Source organism: Hyperolius riggenbachi, chromosome 8 (assembly GCF_040937935.1).
Source record: "Hyperolius riggenbachi isolate aHypRig1 chromosome 8, aHypRig1.pri, whole genome shotgun sequence".
Lineage (NCBI taxonomy): Eukaryota > Metazoa > Chordata > Amphibia > Anura > Hyperoliidae > Hyperolius > Hyperolius riggenbachi.
This window is the reverse complement of record NC_090653.1, coordinates 286307019-286327941: the sequence shown is the minus strand read 5'-3', so window position 1 is coordinate 286327941 and position 20923 is coordinate 286307019. Positions and strand designations below refer to the sequence as shown.

The window sequence follows — 20923 nt, the reverse complement described above, 5'->3', positions numbered from 1 at the left end:
GGCTTAGGATGAGCAGGGGAGCTGGGTCGCACATTTGAACCACATGAATGTCAGCACCGCTACTGGCTAAAAGCTTCAGACGTTTGAGTTCTCAAACAAAAGTTCTGAAGGTACGTAGGAAATTTGTAAAAACTTGCAGCAAGCACCATCGAAACTTTCCCCAAGTCTAAACAAGGCCTGGAGCCACTGCTTCCTGGAGAGAAGGCAAACGGCACCTGAAGGGACTAGAGCAGCGGCCACTTTGCTGTCTAGATCCCCCCCTCCAATGCCAAATCTCTCAGAAAGCCGACATGAATCAGCCACAGATGCCTCCTCAGCATCAGTGGTGGAACAGTAAGAAAGGAATGGAAAAAAATAGCATTTCGCACACTGGACAGTTCCCTGATCACCAGGCCACACTTAGTAGAAAACGTTTGTGGCCTGAAAAACAAAACGGCCAATGGCATGAGGTTTAAGTCAATCCTATAAATTATACGAAGGGCCGGTTGTATCTGATCTTCCACCGCCGGGAGCGGACTTTGAAGAAGAAGTACATGATCATCAGGAATAAGGAGGACGTGATGTAGAGCACCACGCACAGGCTCATGTCTATGCTGGAGAAGCCCAGTCCTAGGAAGGAGATGGAACTCTTGTTCCCTTCATGGTAGGCGTCCACCTTTTTGTCCCTGTCCGGCTGGTGTTGAATTACTTTGTCCAGGAACTCTGGTTTCGGCTTACGAAGCTTGTGGACTCCGAAGTCGTGGTGGTCTCCGGGGGTCTTGGTGTGGGGCTTCTCGATTTTCCTGTCTGCATTGTCGTGCCAGTCGTCGTTGAGGTCGGCGTACTGCAAGGAGAGGTATTTGCTACCATAGTGTCGGCTGAGGAAGGAGAAGACCTCCTTCTCGTTCCAGCTGTGGATTCCGTTCACCTCCTCGTGGCACGCAGGGCAGAGGTCAGGGGTCGGCCACTGGACTTTGGGGCTCTTGGGGTCCTCGCTGGGAGCGCCTATATAAAAAACAGACATCAAATCAAACGGTTTCCTTATATATAAATGCACAGATGAAGTGTTATCCTAGTTTCCTATAAACATAAAAGGAAAACAATATGATCAAAGTGATATGTACTAGATCTATGGGAAACCTAGGGCCACGGGTGATTTTTCATGGTACAGGCCCTGATAAACCTATAAGGGTCAGCCTACCGCATTTGGGACTGCCGGTGATTCTTAGAAAGCATAAATCGATGTTGAAATCAATCTAGTGGGTCCCAGGCCTAAAAGTCTAGTTTGGGTTGAATTTCTTGCAGAACAACATAAAATCAGTTTCTCAAAAGTCTGCATATAATTTGTCTCTCACATCTGAGGTATGAATAGGGAATTTTTAAAACATTTTTTAAGGATTTAAAAAAATTGTAAAGAGATCAGTTTTCTTGTAATTTAATGCTATTGAAAAATCTCATTCCCATTTTAGTCTGCAGTCAGTAAATACAGTGGGATGCAAAAGTTTGGGCAACCTTGTTAAGCGTCATGATTTTCCTGTATAAATCGTTGGTTGTTACAATAAAAAATGTCAGTTAAATATATCATATAGGAGACACACACAGTGATATTTGAGAAGTGAAATTAAGTTTTTTTGGATTTACAGAAAGTGTGCAATAATTCTTTAAATAAAATTAGGCAGGTGCATAAATTTGGGCACTGTTGTCATTTTATTGATTCCAACACCTTTAGAACTAATTATTGGAACTCAAGTTGGCTTGGTAAGCTCAGTGACCCCTGACCTACATACTAAAGTTAACCAAATTATGAGAAAGTATTTAAGGGGGTCAATTGTAAGTTTCCCTCTTAATTTTCTCTGAAAAGTAACAACATGGGGGTCTCAAAACAACTCTCAAATGATCTGAAGACAAACATTGTTCACCATCATAGTTTATTGGAAAGGACACAGAAAGCGGTCTCAGAGATTTTAGCTGTGTTTCCACAGTTAGGAACATATTGAGGAAATGGAAGACCACAGGCTCAGTTCAAGTTAAGGCTCGAAGTGGCAGACCAAGAAAAATCTCGGCTAGACAGACCCGACGAATGGTGAGAACAGTCAGAGTCAACCCACAGACCAGCACCAAAGACCTACAACATCATCTTGCTGCAGATGGAGTCACCGTGCATCGAACAAGCATTCAGCGCACTTTACACAAGGAGATGCTGTATGCGAGAGTGATGCAGGGGAAGCCTTTTCTCCACCCACAGCACAAACAGCCGCTTGAGATATGCTAAAGCACATTTGGACAAGCCAGCTTCATTTTGGAATAAGGTGCTGTGGACTGATGAAACTAAAATTGAGGTATTTGGGCATAACAAGGTGCGTTATGCATGGAGGAAAAACAACACAGCATTCCAATAAAAACACCTGCTACCTACAGTAAAATATGGTGGTGGTTCCATCATGCTGTGGGGCTGTGTACCCAAAGTAATACTTTTAATGGCTGACTGATAAAAGTTAAATGATGCAAGCTTTCAGGGATCTAGTCCCCTTTTTCAGGCATATTTCCAGATGTTAGCTGAAGTAAACCACTGACGCAGGTAAATAATAAACACGAAGATGACTGCTGTGCTGATTGCTGTTTACCAGTTAAACAGTAACCAGCACAAACTGTCATCTTCGCGTTTATTATTTCCCTGCAAAAACGTATTACTCTTACAAAACTTTTTTTTCTACCTACTTAAAATTGTTTGGCTAACACGGTGCAGAAACTTTTTTCACTACTATCACCAGATTAATGGGAAAGCTACATGCAAAAAGAACATAAATTACATTTTTCCTTGGGACAGAAGTACTTATATTTATGAGTACACAAATCTCTTCAGTTTTCCACCCCAGTGCTCCTAACCAGTCTACCACAATAAAAGTCCATGTGCAAAGGAAGAGTCGCACACCACTAGTGAGGTGCAGGACCAGGACCAACGTCAATACAAAAATCCAAGAGGTCCGCACACTCCAACGTGGTATAATCCACATTTATTCAAAATGTCATGACATTAAGCCATTCCAGCACCAACGATTCATTCTGCTTTATTGCCTTGACGGGGGACCCTCCGTGGCCCGGAAAGGAATCCTTGGTGCTGGAATCACTTAATGTCAAGACTTTTTGAATAAATGTAGATTATACCACATTGGAGTGTGCGGACCTCTAATTTCTCCACCACAATAAAAGGGATGCCGATCCCCCAACTTTGAGGGTCATGTGACCATGCTTCACCCCCCCTTCCCTGTCTGAATGGTCTGTGCCAGCTTCTGGTGACACCCAGTTTCACCCCAAAGGGAAGACTTTTAGGGTGAGTCAAGTAGCAGACCAGGTGGCCTTATTACACAACTAGTGAATTTCAGAAAACCTGAATCATCCAGTTTACCACCTACTCAGCACTGAACAAGCGGACAGCGTCTCCGTTTAGAAGGAGGAAGCATCATAGTCATGTGACTCGCAAGTCAGTGACCTCCTCCTGACCCTGTCTGCTTGTCCGGTGCTGAACAGCTGTCATCGGGAGTATTCAGCGTTCTGGATTCTGCCGAATTCTAACCTCCAACACTGCCTGTAACATCCCATGACTCATGTGCTGCAGTCACCGCTACTCTCCAGTGTGGAAACGTACGATCAATAACTATAAAAGCCACCTTCCCCTTTAATAGGCAGCACATAGAAGGGGGGAGTGGTTTGTGTATGTCAGCGATCTGCAAATTTGGCTCTCCAGCTGTTAAGGAACTACAAGTCTCACAATGCATTTGCCTTTATGAATCATGACTGTGGCTATCAGACTCCTGCAATGCATTGTGGGACTTGTAGTTCCTTAACAGCTGGAGAGCCAAGTTTCCAGATCACCGGTTTATGGCACGCCAGAAGGGGCCGCAAGAGGCGGAGCCAATGCTACGTACAGCACCAGCTCCAGCCAGAACCCCCGCAAGACTTCAGTGCTGAGTAGGGGAGGTTTGGGGGTTTATTTGGCTTTTTTTTTGAGGGGGGGGGTGGGTAAGTGACGCTATCCACCCTTCACACACAGATGACGGACGATCTGATGTACGTACCGGCCAGTCGGTTATTAACCACATTGTGTTTTCTCCAGAGCCACAGGACTGCTTCCTCTGCTGTTTTCACGGACTCTGACTCTTTCGCCATGGCTTCGAAATGCTGCGCGCACTCCCGGCAGCCGAAGAATTCCCGGATATATCGCCGCATGATCTTCAGAACCACCGGCGGGTCGTCTTCAAACGCTGGGGAGGGTGGAAACAAAACAATATGAAGCTCTGATAGTCCCAATTGGCAGGTTACAAAACACTGAACATAAGCTGGGTGTACAAAATATCGAGCCAGAGCACCCCCTGGATCTATCAGAAGAATGTAACCATCGCTAATTCATGCAAATCTACTGTCATATGTATTTAGGAATAACGTGAGTCTGTATACACATCCAATACCATTCTACCACTTCCCATACTGCTGTATAAAGCCCTGCCCTCCCAGTGAGGTTTAGCCTAGGCTATTTTGCCATGTGGAATGCCGCCCCCCCTCCCGCCAAAATGTTTTTTTTATATGAGACCAGATATAAATCTTCTGGCTTTAAAACTCTCAGTAAACAAACATTCCATACAGATCACCTGACAGGACTAAAGACGTCACCACCATTGACGTGTTTCAGAATGTAAATCAGGGTAAGGAAAGATTTTACAATCGGCAATCATTTATGAATAGATATTGTAAAAAAATGATGTTATTAATGATGTTATTTTCACTACAGTCCCTCTTTAAAGGACCCCTGAAGTGAGAAAGATATGGCGGCTGCCATATTTATTTCCTGTTAAACAATACCAGTTGCCTGGCAGTCCTGCTGATCTCTCTGGCTGCATTAGTGTCTGAATCACACACCTGAAACAAGCATGCAGCTAATCCAGTCACACTTCAGTCAGAGCACCTGATCTGCTGCATGCTTGTTCAGGGGCTATGGTGAAAAGCATTAGAGGCAGAGGATCCGCAGGACAGCCAGGCAATCTGCATTGTGTAGAAGGAAATACACATGTCAGCCTCCATATCACTCATCTCAGGCTCCTTTTCCAGCCTATGATATTTCTATAGCACACTGCCCATAGCGGCTCCCTGTGAGGTCTGCAGATACCGGGTCTCTGCCATGCTGCTGTCCCTCCCCCACTGAGAGGAGCAGTGTAAGTGTGCCAGGGTAAGGCAATGCGGCGGAGGCTACTGGAACAAGGAGTGGGCACAGCTTCTGTTCCACCTAATGGCCCGGCACAGTGCCAGCACCCACTTTACTCCAATCAATATTTAACATTCTGGAAGCAGCGATGTTTTGCTGCATCTTATCAGAGCGGAAGCAGGAAAGATGAGAGGGCTGCTGGTATCAGGCTGCCGGGAGGGAGGCATTGCTTTCCACACAGACAACACCGGCTGGATCCAGAGATAAGGCCATAGGTGCAGAGCTGTATGGCTGATGGGCTTGTGGTGTACAGCAGAGGTGTGCTACACAACCAGCTACTGCCGGCACACAGAACCCCCACTACACACTGCAAGACAGGAAACCTGGTCTCCCCAATATAAACCTCTCAGTGATGTCACCGGTCTCTAGTGATTGGATAGGCTGTGTTCTCAGGTATATGAGGAGTCAGTGATGTCACTTGTCTCTAGTGATTGGATAGGCTGCGCTCTCATGTATATGAGGCGTCAGTGATGTCACTGGTCTCTAGTGATTGGATAGGCTGCGTTCTCATGTATATGAGGAGTCAGTGATGTCACTGGTCTCCAGTGATTGGATAGGCTGCGTTCTCATGTATACGCGGGGTCAGTAATGTCACTGGTCTCTAGTGATTGGATAGGCTGCGTTCTCATGTATGAGGCGTCAGTGACGTCACTGGTCTCTAGTGATTGGATAGGCTGCGTTCTCATGTATATGAGGTGTCAGTGATGTCACTGGTCTCTAGTGATTGGATAGGCTGCGTTCTCCTGTATATGAGGTGTCAGTGATGTCACTGGTCTCTAGTGATTGGATAGGCTGCGTTCTCATGTATATGAGGTGTCAGTGATGTCACTGGTCTCTAGTGATTGGATAGGCTGCGTTCTCATGTATATGAGGTGTCAGTGATGTCACTGGTCTCTAGTGATTGGATAGGCTGCATTCTCATGTATATGAGGAGTCAGTGATGTCACTGGTCTCCAGTGATTGGATAGGCTGCGCTCTCATGTATACGAGGGGTCAGTAATGTCACTGGTCTCTAGTGATTGGATAGGCTGCGTTCTCATGTATGAGGCGTCAGTGATGTCACTGGTCTCTAGTGATTGGATAGGCTGCGTTCTCATGTATATGAGGTGTCAGTGATGTCACTGGTCTCTAGTGATTGGATAGGCTGCGTTCTCATGTATATGAGGTGTCAGTGATGTCACTGGTCTCTAGTGATTGGATAGGCTGCGTTCTCATGGATATGAGGTGTCAGTGATGTCACTGGTCTCTAGTGATTGGATAGGCTGCGTTCTCCTGTATATGAGGCATCAGTGATGTCACTGGTCTCTAGTGATTGGATAGGCTGCGTTCTCATGTATATGAGGCGTCAGTGATGTCACTGGTCTCTAGTGATTGGATAGGCTGCGTTCTCATGTATATGAGGGGTCAGTGATGTCACTGGTCTCTAGCGATTGGATAGGCTGCGTTCTCATGTATATGAGGGGTCAGTGATGTCACTGGTCTCTAGTGATTGGATAGGCTGCGTTCTCATGTATATGAGGAGTCAGTGATGTCACTGGTCTCTAGTGATTGGATAGGCTGCGTTCTCATGTATATGAGGTGTCAGTGATGTCACTGGTCTCTAGTGATTGGATAGGCTGCGTTCTCATGTATATGAGGGGTCAGTGATGTCACTGGTCTCTAGCGATTGGATAGGCTGCGTTCTCATGTATATGAGGGGTCAGTGATGTCACTGGTTTCTAGTGATTGGATAGGCTGCGTTCTCATGTATGAGGCGTCAGTGATGTCACTGGTCTCTAGTAATTGGATAGACTGCGTTCTCATGTATATGAGGTGTCAGTGATGTCACTGGTCTCTAGTGATTGGATAGGCTGCCTTCTCATGTATATGAGGTGTCAGTGATGTCACTGGTCTCTGGTGATTGGATAGGCTGCGTTCTCATGTATATGAGGTGTCAGTGATGTCACTGGTCTCTAGTGATTGGATAGGCTGCGTTCTCCTGTATATGAGGTGTCAGTGATGTCACTGGTCTCTAGTGATTGGATAGGCTGCGTTCTCATGTATACGAGGGGTCAGTAATGTCACTGGTCTCTAGTGATTGGATAGGCTGCGTTCTCATGTATATGAGGTGTCAGTGATGTCACTGGTCTCTAGTGATTGGATAGGCTGCGTTCTCATGTATATGAGGTGTCAGTGATGTCACTGGTCTCTAGTGATTGGATAGGCTGCATTCTCATGTATATGAGGCGTCAGTGATGTCACTGGTCTCCAGTGATTGGATAGGCTGCGCTCTCATGTATACGAGGGGTCAGTAATGTCACTGGTCTCTAGTGATTGGATAGGCTGCGTTCTCATGTATATGAGGTGTCAGTGATGTCACTGGTTTCTAGTGATTGGATAGGCTGCGTTCTCCTGTATATGAGGCATCAGTGATGTCACTGGTCTCTAGTGATTGGATAGGCTGCGTTCTCATGTATATGAGGCGTCAGTGATGTCACTGGTCTCTAGTGATTGGATAGGCTGCGTTCTCATGTATATGAGGTGTCAGTGATGTCACTGGTCTCTAGTGATTGGATAGGCTGCGTTCTCATGTATATGAGGGGTCAGTGATGTCACTGGTCTCTAGCGATTGGATAGGCTGCGTTCTCATGTATATGAGGGGTCAGTGATGTCACTGGTCTCTAGTGATTGGATAGGCTGCGTTCTCATGTATATGAGGGGTCAGTGATGTCACTGGTCTCCAGTGATTGGATAGGCTGCGTTCTCATGTATATGAGGTGTCAGTGATGTCACCGGTCTCTAGCGATTGGATAGGCTGCGTTCTCATGTATGAGGCGTCAGTGATGTCACTGGTCTCTAGTGATTGGATAGGCTGCGTTCTCATGTATATGAGGCGTCAGTGATGTCACTGGTCTCTAGTGATTGGATAGGCTGCGCTCTCATGTGTATGAGGCGTCAGTGATGTCACTGGTCTCTAGTGATTGGATAGGCTGCGCTCTCATGTGTATGAGGTGTCAGTGATGTCACTGGTCTCTAGTGATTGGATAGGCTGCGCTCTCATGTATGAGGCGTCAGTGATGTCACTGGTCTCTAGTAATTGGATAGACTGCGTTCTCATGTATATGAGGCGTCAGTGATGTCACTGGTCTCTAGTGATTGGATAGGCTGCCTTCTCATGTATATGAGGTGTCAGTGATGTCACTGGTCTCTAGTGATTGGATAGGCTGCGTTCTCCTGTATATGAGGTGTCAGTGATGTCACTGGTCTCTAGTGATTGGATAGGCTGCGTTCTCATGTATACGAGGGGTCAGTAATGTCACTGGTCTCTAGTGATTGGATAGGCTGCGTTCTCATGTATATGAGGTGTCAGTGATGTCACTGGTCTCTAGTGATTGGATAGGCTGCATTCTCATGTATATGAGGCGTCAGTGATGTCACTGGTCTCCAGTGATTGGATAGGCTGCGCTCTCATGTATACGAGGGGTCAGTAATGTCACTGGTCTCTAGTGATTGGATAGGCTGCGTTCTCCTGTATATGAGGCATCAGTGATGTCACTGGTCTCTAGTGATTGGATAGGCTGCGTTCTCATGTATATGAGGCGTCAGTGATGTCACTGGTCTCTAGTGATTGGATAGGCTGCGTTCTCATGTATATGAGGTGTCAGTGATGTCACTGGTCTCTAGTGATTGGATAGGCTGCGTTCTCATGTATATGAGGTGTCAGTGATGTCACTGGTCTCTAGTGATTGGATAGGCTGCGTTCTCATGTATATGAGGCATCAGTGATGTCACTGGTCTCTAGTGATTGGATAGGCTGCGTTCTCATGTATATGAGGCGTCAGTGATGTCACTGGTCTCTAGTGATTGGATAGGCTGCGTTCTCATGTATGAGGCGTCAGTGATGTCACTGGTCTCTAGTGATTGGATAAGCTGCGTTCTCATGTATATGAGGTGTCAGTGATGTCACTGGTCTCTAGTGATTGGATAGGCTGCGTTCTCATGTATATGAGGCGTCAGTGATGTCACTGGTCTCTAGTGATTGGATAGGCTGCGTTCTCATGTATATGAGGTGTCAGTAATGTCACTGGTCTCTAGTGATTGGATAGGCTGCACTCTCATGTATATGAGGCGTCAGTGATGTCACTGGTCTCTAGTGATTGGATAGGCTGCGTTCTCATGTATATGAGGGGTCAGTGATGTCACTGGTCTCTAGTGATTGGATAGGCTGCATTCTCATGTATATGAGGTGTCAGTGATGTCACTGGTCTCTAGTGTTTGGATAGGCTACATTCGCATGTATATGAGGTGTCGGTCAGGGCTGTGGAGTCCGTACAAAAAAAACAGAAAAAAAAAAAATCACCCAAATCAAACTCCGACTCCTCAGTTTATGAAACCAATGACTCAGACTCCAACTCCGAGTACCCAAAATGGTTCCGACTCCACAGCCCTGATGTCAGTGATGTCACTGGTCTCTAGTGATTGGATAGGCTGTGTTCTCATGTATATGAGGTGTCAGTGATTTCACTGGTCTCTAGTGATTGGATAGGCTGCATTCTCATGTATATGAGGGGTCAGTGATGTCACTGGTCTCTAGTGATTGGATAGGCTGCGTTCTCATGTATATGAGGTGTCAGTGATGTCACTGGTCTCTAGTGATTGGATAGGCTGCGTTCTCATGTATATGAGGTGTCAGTGATGTCACTGGTCTCTAGTGATTGGATAGGCTGCGTTCTCATGTATATGAGGTGTCAGTGATGTCACTGGTCTCTAGTAATTTTTTTTTTTTTTTTTTTTACAAAAGTTCAGTATTTCTATAGGTAAGATTGCTATTTTACAATAAAGCCACAACATTTTAAAAAACTTAAAATACCATTTCTGCCTGCAGTTCCATCTCAGTGACGATAATGAATGAATGTGGACTTCCCTTGCGGAGAACTCTCAGGATGAAACACTTGGCGAATGACATATATGATGATTTGATGAACTTTTGCCTCATTACAATATAGCGATAATGACTTTCTCCCCTCCGTCTCCGCGGCACATATTTCCGTAGCGTGTAATGATAGCGGCCGGCGTGTCACCGCGGTGATTGAGTACACGCACATAAATAAGATGTTGGATGATGAGATTACAGCAGATTAAAGGCTGGTATTAAAAGAAATGCTTCAAATCAGGTTTTAGAAACAAAATTAAAATCGCCCAATTTCTCAAAACACAGCGGCTTAATTCCTCAGAGAGATAAACGCCGCCGAAACGGCAGATTTATGGACGCCAAATAAAAATGGCCGTCATTTAATAATCTGCATCGGCCTTGCAGGAAAAACCCTCGATGAAATCTTAATGAACTATTAATGCTGAACTTGCCCTGCACAGAAATTCGCCCGTCGATTGAAAAGTTTTAATTGAAGGATGGGCAATTTACAGACGGGCGTGAAAAACGCGTAATCACTTCCTATAAAACAATGCGGGGCGCCGCCCCTTTCCTGACAGGAAAAGATTTCTGACATTCACTTATCTCTTTAAAGGGGACCTGACCTCAGAACTTATTCTCTGTTCTAAAACAGCATAGTAACCTTTAAATAAAAACATTTCTTTGTTACAGCCGATACAAATCCTGCAATAAATCTGCAGCGTGTCTACTTCCTGCTTTCATGGAAGCAGACATATAGTTAACAGCCTGTGCTTTCAAATGAGCTTATCTGCCACGGCAGCCAGCTGATACAGCCGAGGGATCAAATTACTGTTGTGAATAGTCACAGATGAGAGGGGAAGGGGGGACAGGCTAAATGCTCTAAATACATACAGGGTGCATTTCTCTGTTTCCTTCTGCTCTGTGCAAGAGTTCAGGTTTAGTTTATTCGCCAATTTTATTAAAAATCCATCTACACTGAGTAGTGGTTAGCGCTCTCGCCTCGCAGCGCTGGGTCCCTGGTTCGAATCCCAGCCAGGGCATTATATGCAAGGAGTTTATATGTTCTCCCCGTGTATGTGTGGGTTTCCTCCGGGCACTCCGGTTTCCTCCCACATCCCAAAAACATGCAGATAAGTTAGTTGGCTCCCCTCTAAATTGTCCCTAGGCTACAATACATACACTACATGATACAGACACATGACTATGGTAGGGATTAGATTGTGAGCTCCTTGAGGGACTGTTAGTGACAAGATATACATATATTCACTGTACAGCGCTGCGTAAGATGTTGGCGCTATATAAATACTAAATAATAAGAATTACATTTCCAAAAATGTTGAGTCGGATGGGGGGTGGGTGTCGCAGTCGGATGGGGAGGAGGGCACAGTTAGCCTGGAGCGGGGGCGTCCTACAATACAAGCTGTAGGAGGGGGGGGTGGGTGTCGCAGTCGGATGGGGAGGAGGGCACAGTTAGCGTGGTGCGGGGGCCTCCTACAATACAAGCTGTAGGGAGGGGGTAAATTGATGACAAACTGATCTGTATTGGCTGAGGGGGGTCCAATCACCTACCAATTTTTTTGGCCCAATTGACTTTCCGATTCGATCATTTCATGGAATCGGATGAAAATAGGCGCCGTAATAAACATGCCTGATCAATTACTCCCTCCGATTTAAAGCCGAAATCAGTTGAATGCGGCAATTGGACATGCAGTTAAAGTAGCTAGTAGAAGGTGAGGTGTTTTTCATTTCATTTCTTCCATTTAGCTGACCCCTGGGCTTTTGGCATGGTTCCCACTAGAACTCTGATAATAAATAGCATTTTTGCCTGGTTAGAGTAGGACTCACCAGATTGGGGACACTTTGGCGCAGTTGGTGAGCTTAAACGCTTTAAAGCGTAACCAAGAGCCCCTGTCACTGTTTTCTTGTTGTGTGCTGCAGCCCCTCTGTATTTATATGGACATGCGGTTAAAGCCGCATCTACACCATACAATTTTTTGTGCAATTCGACTCATTGATTTGATTCAATCCGACATATCCGATCGGGATTCGATTTGATTCATTTTGTCATTGCAGAACAATGGCAAAATGAATAGAATCCCGATCGGAAATGTCAAATTGAACCGAATCGCACAAAAAATTGTACGGTGTAGATGGGGCTTAAGATCTCAGTCGTTCAATCGAATACTTGGTGGCAACAGTGTTCAATATCACAATGACCAAGGAACAGGATGGGTGCTGCCTGCCTGGCTGCCCTTAAGTGTAAATGGACATGCGCAGCCCCCCATCCGCGCACCCATTGCCAGGAGAATTCAGCGCATAAGCGGTTAATTCTTTTGAGCACCTCTCATGGCGCCAGACGCACGGACAGGCGCATTTGCAGTTTGGCGCGACTCCCGGCTAAGTCGCGCGCTAACCGAGCCGCCGGCAGAATTGAGGGAGCCCAGTGGACTCTGAGGGACCTCACGGACTACGGCAGCCAGGAGAAATGCCCAGGTAAGTTCAGTATGGCATTATTTCTTCTGTCCCATTGACAGGCTCACCTTAGGTACTTTTAACAATGAGATCTCGAGGCTGTCTCAAGCACTGAATACAAGAGGTGCCGCCCCCTCCCAGGTTACCCAGAATCCCCCAGTGACGGGCCTGGTGTGAAGGAGTTAAGATGGCTCATTTTGTTAGTTGTGGTCTAAGTCCCCGGATGGATCTTGGGGCAACATCTGCCGTGTATCACGGAGTAATCCTCCCGGCCGTCTTCCTCGCAAACTAGCGCCGCTCTGGGTTACCCTAATCTCTAAAGTGGACAATGAACATTAAAGCCCTACCTGGCTCTGCCGGGGATTACAGGCAGCAGGCTTTTTACTCGATGGGATTTAACACAAGATACAAGGAGGGGAGGGGAGGGGAGGGAAAAACCTCCCCAAGACATAATCCAGCGACTCCAAGTGACCCAATTCTCTCAGCCTAAGAAGCAAAAGCTTGTCACAAATTTGGGCGAGACGCTGTCAAGTGCGCGACCACTTAGAGACACCAATCGCGTGGCCTTTCACACCGCCGGCCGGCTCAGAGAGCGGCAAAGAGGCTTAACCCCTACCAAGCCGGGGAAATAAGCCAGAGACAGAGAATGCGTCTAAGCTCCCTTTATATGCACTTTATATTCCCTCTTATACAAGGCTGAACATCGCTCTGCTCTAAACATTCTATTGTGTATTTATATAGCACTGACATCTTCTGCAGCATTGTACAGAGTACATAGTCATGTCACTGACTGGCCTCAGAGGAGCTCACACTCTAATCCTGCCATAGTCATAGTGTAATGTCCTGCCATATTATTAATATGTATTTATATAGCACTGACATCTTCTGCAGCACTTTACAGAGTACATAGTCATGTCACTGACTGTCCTCAGAGAAGCTCACAATCTAATCCTACCATAGTCATAGTCTAATGTCCTACCATATTATTATTATGTATTTATATAGCACTGACATCTTCTGCAGCACTGTACAGAGTACATAGTCATGTCACTGACTGTCCTCAGAGGAGCTCACACTCTAATCCTACCATAGTCATAGCCTAATGTCCTACCATATTATTATGTATTTATATAGCACTGACATCTCCTGCAGCACATTACAGGGTACATAGTCATGTCACTGACTGTCCTCAGAGAAGCTCACAATCTAATCCTACCATAGTCATAGTGTAATGTCCTACCATATTATTATTATGTATTTATATAGCACTGACATCTTCTGCAGCACATTACAGAGTACATAGTCATGTCACTGACTCTCCTCAGAGGAGCTCACACTCTAATCCTACCATAGACATAGTGTAATGTCCTACCATATTATTATTATGTATTTATATAGCACTGACATCTTCTGCAGCACATTACAGAGTACATAGTCATGTCACTGACTGTCCTCAGAGGAGCTCACAATCTAATCCTACCATAGTCATAGCCTAATGTCCTACCATATTATTATTATGTATTTATATAGCACTGACATCTTCTGCAGCACATTACAGAGTAGTCATGTCACTGACTGTCCTCAGAGGAGCTCACAGTCTAATCCTACCATAGTCATAGTCTAATGTCCTACCATATTATTATTATGTATTTATATAGCAATGACATATTCTGCAGCACATTACAGAGTAATCATGCCACTGACTGTCCTCAGACTATGACTATGGTAGGATTAGATGGTGAGCTCCTCTGAGGACAGTCAGTGACATGACTATGTACTCTGTAATGTGCTGCAGAAGATGTCAGTGCTATATAAATACATAATAATAATATGGTAGGACATTAGACTATGACTATAGTAGGATTAGATGGTGAGCTCCTCTAATGTCCTACCATATTATTATTCTGTATTTATATAGTACTGACATCTTCTGCAGCACATTACAGAGTACATAGTCATGTCACTGACTGTTCTCAGAGGAGCTCACACTCTAATCCTGCCATATTATTATACTCCATTCCAATAGAGTCCTTGGCTGAGAATTGAAGTAACTGACAAATCTCAGCATGAAGTAAAATCTGCAAAATCTTCAGGAATCCATGTCATGAAGAATTGTGCCCAGTATTAGTAAAGTGGCTGGATGGTGTAATGGTTAAAGGGAACCTTAACTGAACGGGGGGTAAAGAGTTTCACTTACTCGGAGCTATTACCAGCCCCCTGCAGCAGTCCTGTGCCCTCGGAGCCGCTGTGGAATCCTCCAGTCCCCCGCTGTCACTTTCGTTTTTGACGACTCACCAGTCGACCGGCCGCCATGCGTATTATTGGACGCATTCCCTACTGCAATTAGCGCTGTTGCGGACCGGAGCACGTACAAAAATATTGTCGCATTCCGCACGCGTAGATACGTGGCAATGTGTATCTTTGTACGCGTTGCGGTCCGCAACAGCGCTAATTGTAGTAGGGAATGCATCCAATAATACGCATGGCGGCCGGTCGACTGGTGAGTCGTCAAAAACGAAAGTGACAGCGGGGGACCGGAGGATTCCACAGCGGCTCCGAGGGCACAGGACTGCTGCAGGGGGCTGGTAATAGCTCCGAGTAAGTGAAACTCTTTACCCCCCATTCAGTTAAGGTTCCCTTTAAGGGCTCTGCCTCTGACACAGGAGACCAGGGTTCGAATCTCGGCTCTGCCTGTTCAGTAAGCCAGCACCTATTCATTAGGAGACCTTTGAAAAGTCTCCTTAACACTGCTACTGCCTATAGAGCGCCCCTAGTGGCTGCAGCTCTGGCCTAACACTGCTACTGCCTATAGAGCACCTCCTAGTGGCTGCAGCTCTGGCCCAACACTGCTACTGCCTATAGAGCGCCCCCTAGTGGCTGCAGCTCCGGCCTTACACTGCTATTGCCTATAGAGCGCCCCCTAGTGGCTGCAGCTCTGGCCTAACACTGCTACTGCCTATAGAGCGCCCCCTAGTGGCTGCAGCTCTGGCCTAACACTGCTACTGCCTATAGAGCGCCCCCTAGTGACTGCAGCTCTGGCCTAACACTGCTACTGCCTATAGAGCGCCCCTAGTGGCTGCAGCTCTGGTCTAACACTGCTACTGCCTATAGAGCACCTCCTAGTGCCTGCAGCTCTGGCCTAACACTGCTACTGCCTATAGAGCGTCCCCTAGTGGCTGCAGCTCTGGCCTAACACTGCTACTGCCTATAGAGCTCCCCCTAGTGGCTGCAGCTCTGGCCTAACACTGCTACTGCCTATAGAGCTCCCCCTAGTGGCTGCAGCTCTGGCCTAACACTGCTACTGCCTATAGAGCGCGCCCTAGTGGCTGCAGCTCTGGCGCTTTGAATCCGCCAGGAGAAAAGTGCGATATAAAGGTTATTTGATTTTTCTTGTCTACAATAAAAAGCATACCATTCTATTCATTATGTTCTCCTGGGCCCCTCTGCTGTAATTGCCAGTTTTAGGCAGTGTTTACAAACAAAAGACATGTTATGCGATAGGCTGAGAGGAGCTCAGTCTGTGACTCATACAGAGCATGCAGGGGGCCTGGAGAGGGTGTGTATAGGTTCTATCCTATCACAAGCATAGCAGCACATCCCTGCCAGAGTGCCTGAGCCCGACAAAGCCATCAGAGGAAAGAAGATTAGATTATATAACAGACAATACAGCCACTGTGCAACTAGGAAAGGCTGCAGCAATCCAGACCACATTAGAACAGGCATAGGAACTTATAGGATAGAAGAACTAAGGCTGAACATTTTGTTAGAGTCTCTTTAACCTGAGGAGAATATGGAGGCTGCCATATTTATTTCCAATTAAACAATGCAGATTGCCTGGCTGTCCTGCTGATCCTCTGCCTCTAATACTTTTAGCCATAGCCCTTGAACAAGCATGCAGCAGATCAGGTGCTCTGACTGAAGTGTGACTGGATTAGCTGCATGCTTGTTACAGGTGTGTGATTCAGACACTACTGCAGCCAAAGAGAACAGCAGGGCTGCCAGGCAACTGGTATAGTTTAACAGGAAATAAATATGGCAGCCTCCATATCCCTCTCGCTTCAGGTGTCCTTGAATATAGCAGAGAGCCCATTCCGTGCATTCTATATGATTATGATGCGAGTACAAATCGTCATGATTTTCCTGCATAAATCGTTGGTTGTTACAATAAAAAAAATGTCAGTTAAATATATCATTTAGGAGACACACAGTGAAATTTGAGAAGTGAAATGAAGTTTATTGGATTTACAGAAAGTGAGCAATAATTGTTTAAATAAAATGAGGCAGGTGCATAAATTTGGGCACTTTCATTTTATTGATTCCAAAACCTTTAGAACAAATTAGTGGAACTCAAATTGGCTTGGTAAGCTCAGTGACCCCTGGCCTACATACACAGGTGAATCCAGTTATGAGTAAGTATTTAAGGGAGTCAATTGTAAGTTTCCCTCTTAATTTTCTTTGAAGAGTAGCAACATGGGGGTCTCAAAACAACTCTCAAATGGCCTGAAGACAAAGATTGTTCTATATCATGGTTTAGGGGAAGGATACAGAAAGCTGTCTCAGAGATTTCAACTGTTTCCACAGTTAGGAACATATTGAGGACATGGAAGACCACAGGCTCAGTTCAAGTTAAGGCTCGAAGTGGCAGACCAAGAAAAATCTCGAATAAACAGAAGCATTGAATGCTAAGAACAGTCAGTCAACCCACAGACCAGCACCAAAGACCTACAACATCATCTTGCTGCAGATGGAGTCACTGTGCATCGTTCAACCATTCGGCGCACTTTACACAAGGAGATACTGTATGCAAGAGTGATGCAGAGGAAGCCTTTTCTCCGCCCACAGCACAAACAAAGGTATGCTAAACCACATTTGGACAAGCCCGCTTCATTTTGGGATAAGGTGCTGTGGACTGATGAAACTAAAATTGAGTGGCGTTATGCATGGAGGAAAAACAACACAGCATTCCAAGAAAAACACCTGCTACATACAGTAAAATATGGCGGTGTTTCCATCATGCTGTGAGGCTGTTTGGCCAGTGCAGGGACTGGGAATCTTGTCAAAGTTGAGGGAAGCATGGATTCCATTCAGTATCAGCAGATTCTGGAGACCAATGTCCAGGAATCAGTGACAAAGCTGAAGCTGCGCCGGGGCTGGATCTTTCAACAAGACAATGACCCTAAACACTGCTCAAAATCCATTAAGGCATTCATGCAGAGGAACAAGTACAATGTTCTGGAATGGCCATCTCAGTCCCCAGACCTGAATATAATTGAAAATCTGTGGTGTGAATTAAAGAGAGCTGTCCATGCTCGGAAGCCATCAAACCTGAATGAACTAGAGATGTTTTGTAAAGAGGAATGGTCCAAAATACCTTCATCCAGAATCCAGACTCTCATTGGAATCTACAGGAAACGTTTAGAGGCTGTAATTTCTGCAAAAGGAGGATCTACTAAATATTGATTTCATTTCTTTTTTGTGGTGCCCAAATTTATGCACCTGCCTAATTTTATTTAAACAATTATTGCACACTTTCTGTAAGTCTAATAAACTTCATTTCACTTCTCAAATATCACTGTGTGTGTCTCCTATATGATATATTTAACTGACATTTTTTATCATAACAACCAACGATTTATACAGGAAAATCATGACGATTCACAAGGCACAAACTTTTGCATCCCACTGTATATTATATATCTATATACACACACACACACACACACACACACACACACACACACTATGTAGATTGCTAGCTCATGCTTTGCCCTCGGTGCTCTTTAACCTCAGTTTCCGCCATCATATCACTTTGCCATCCACTTAATTATTGACCTCCTGCTCTCAGAGGCGGCACCTTTGAAGCGTCGGCCATAACTCAGGCCGGCAGCGCTGCGTGGATAGGAACGGCTCGGACTGTTGCTCCGAATGGCTTTCTGTGTAATCAATGAATAACAGTATTTCTAAAAATCAAATAATGAGGCCGGGGCTGAAGAGAGCGCCCCCGCAGTCAATTACAGGGCCGTATATCACGGGGAACAAAGTGCAGTAAGTTTCAGTGCCGATGATTCATGGCGGGGAGAACGGACGCGGGTTACTGTGGTCACAGATCAGAGCGTTATAGGGCAGATTACTAGATCTGTCTGATGTAAGAAGGAACGGGGACATCCTATGATAGCTTATGTAATACACTGTACATAACAACCAACCTTCTGCTGCCAGAATCAGGCCTAAGGGGTGCCTACTCAGATGTCTCTCTGTCCCGGTCACGGCCTTTATCCATACTCACCTCATCACCATCCCTGCCTGACGGAATTACTGCAAAGTCCCCAGCTGTAGCAGGTCAGAATATCATGGGGGTGGGGATGGGGGGCTGTCCCAAAATAAGCAGAGTCCATGCGTACAGCTCATTGTGTAGCTGTACATCTGAGCCCTCATTGGTCACTAGGAGTTCTGAATCCATATTATGCTCTACAATATTAAAGGAGGTTGTAAAAATCCAAAGATAAAAAAAGATATTTGCAAAAACATCTTTTTTTTTCTAAACTAGGTCCCTATATGTCCAATTTGTTTTGTTTTTATCTGGTCTGGATGCAGTTGCCTAACTGCAGAAAAAGTGCAGTTCCAGGGAGAATGTGGGAAGCTACAATTAGAGCTATAAGCTTATCTCAGCATGCAATTAACAGAAAGCTTCCGGTTTCAGATAAGATAAGGACACTATGACCAGAAGGTAATTGAACCCCCCCCTCCCTTTGAAGAGATTACACAGTGATGTAAGCCTGCTGTCTAGGTGATGTGAGAGGGACAGTAAGCTGTGGCAGTACGGAGGGGAAATTAACACTGAGCTGGGTTGAAAATTAAAGGGCAGAAGTCATGTCACTTTTGGCATCACATACAGACAGTAAAGCAGAAATATTTTCTTTTTTCCATAACACCTTTCTACTAAATCTGACTGTAAATACTAAAAAAACTACAGGATAGGTAACGGTAAGCCAAACATTATATTGTGATTTTTATCTTTTTGGATGATATTTTTTCCAGTTGGAGTTTCATCCCACTTTTAGGGGCCCGCTATCACTCCCATAATGCTCCTCCTATCTCCCCAGCAGCCAATCAGAGCCCAGTACCATACACCATACGCCTCTCACCTTCCCAGCAGCCACTCAGTGCCCACTATCACTCCCATAATGCTCCTCCTACCTCCCCAGCAGCCAATCAGAACCCAGTACCATACTCCATACTCCTCCCAACTTCCCAGCAGCCACTTAGAGCCCACTATCACTCCCATAATGCTCCTCCTACCTCCCCAGCAGCCAATCAGAGCCCAGTACCATACACCATACGTCTCTCACCTTCCCAGCAGCCACTCAGTGCCCACTATCACTCCCATAATGCTCCTCCTACCTCCCCAGCAGCCAATCAGAGCCCAGTACCATACACCATACGCCTTTCACCTTCCCAGCAGCCACTCAGTGCCCACTATCACTCCCATAATGCTCCTCCTACCTCCCCAGCAGCCAATCAGAGCCCAGTACCATACACCATACGTCTCTCACCTTCCCAGCAGCCACTCAGTGCCCACTATCACTCCCATAATGCTCCTCCTACCTCCCCAGCAGCCAATCAGAGCCCAGTACCATACACCATACTCCTCTCACCTTCCCAGCAGCCACTCAGTGCCCACTATCACTCCCATAATGCTCCTCCTACCTCCCCAGCAGCCAATCAGAGCCCAGTACCATACACCATACGCCTCTCACCTTCCCAGCAGCCACTCAGTGCCCACTATCACTCCCATAATGCTCCTCCTACCTCCCCAGCAGCCAATCAGAGCCCAGTACCATACACCATACTCCTCTCACCTTCCCAGCAGCCACTCAGTGCCCACTATCACTCCCATAATGCTCCTCCTACCTCCCCAGCAGCCAATCAGAGCCCAGTACCATACACCATACTCCTCTCACCTTCCCAGCAGCCACTCAGTGCCCACTATCACTCCCATAATGCTCCTCCTACCTCCCCAGCAGCCAATCAGAGCCCAGTACCATACACCATACGCCTCTCACCTTCCCAGCAGCCACTCAGTGCCCACTATCACTCCCATAATGCTCCTCCTACCTCCCCAGCAGCCAATCAGAGCCCAGTACCATACACCATACGCCTCTCACCTTCCCAGCAGCCACTCAGTGCCCACTATCACTCCCATAATGCTCCTCCTACCTCCCCAGCAGCCAATCAGAGCCCAGTACCATACACCATACTCCTCTCACCTTCCCAGCAGCCACTCAGTGCCCACTATCACTCCCATAATGCTCCTCCTACCTCCC

At 46.0% G+C, this 20923-nt stretch overlaps 1 protein-coding gene across 1 annotated transcript in view; it reads right to left on the bottom strand.

The window, feature by feature from the left end:
• Positions 1 to 445: 445 nt before the first annotated feature.
• The window catches only part of QSOX2 (quiescin sulfhydryl oxidase 2), a 70145-nt gene continuing 49667 nt past the window's right edge, over positions 446 to 20923 (bottom strand). Inside the window, exons 11-12 of the mRNA XM_068249101.1 lie at positions 4056 to 4241; positions 446 to 984 (exon numbers count right to left, since the gene is read on the bottom strand). Coding sequence (XP_068105202.1) covers positions 470 to 984; positions 4056 to 4241 — 701 coding nt within the window. The 3' untranslated portion in view covers positions 446 to 469. The remainder of the gene's footprint in view (positions 985 to 4055; positions 4242 to 20923) is intronic.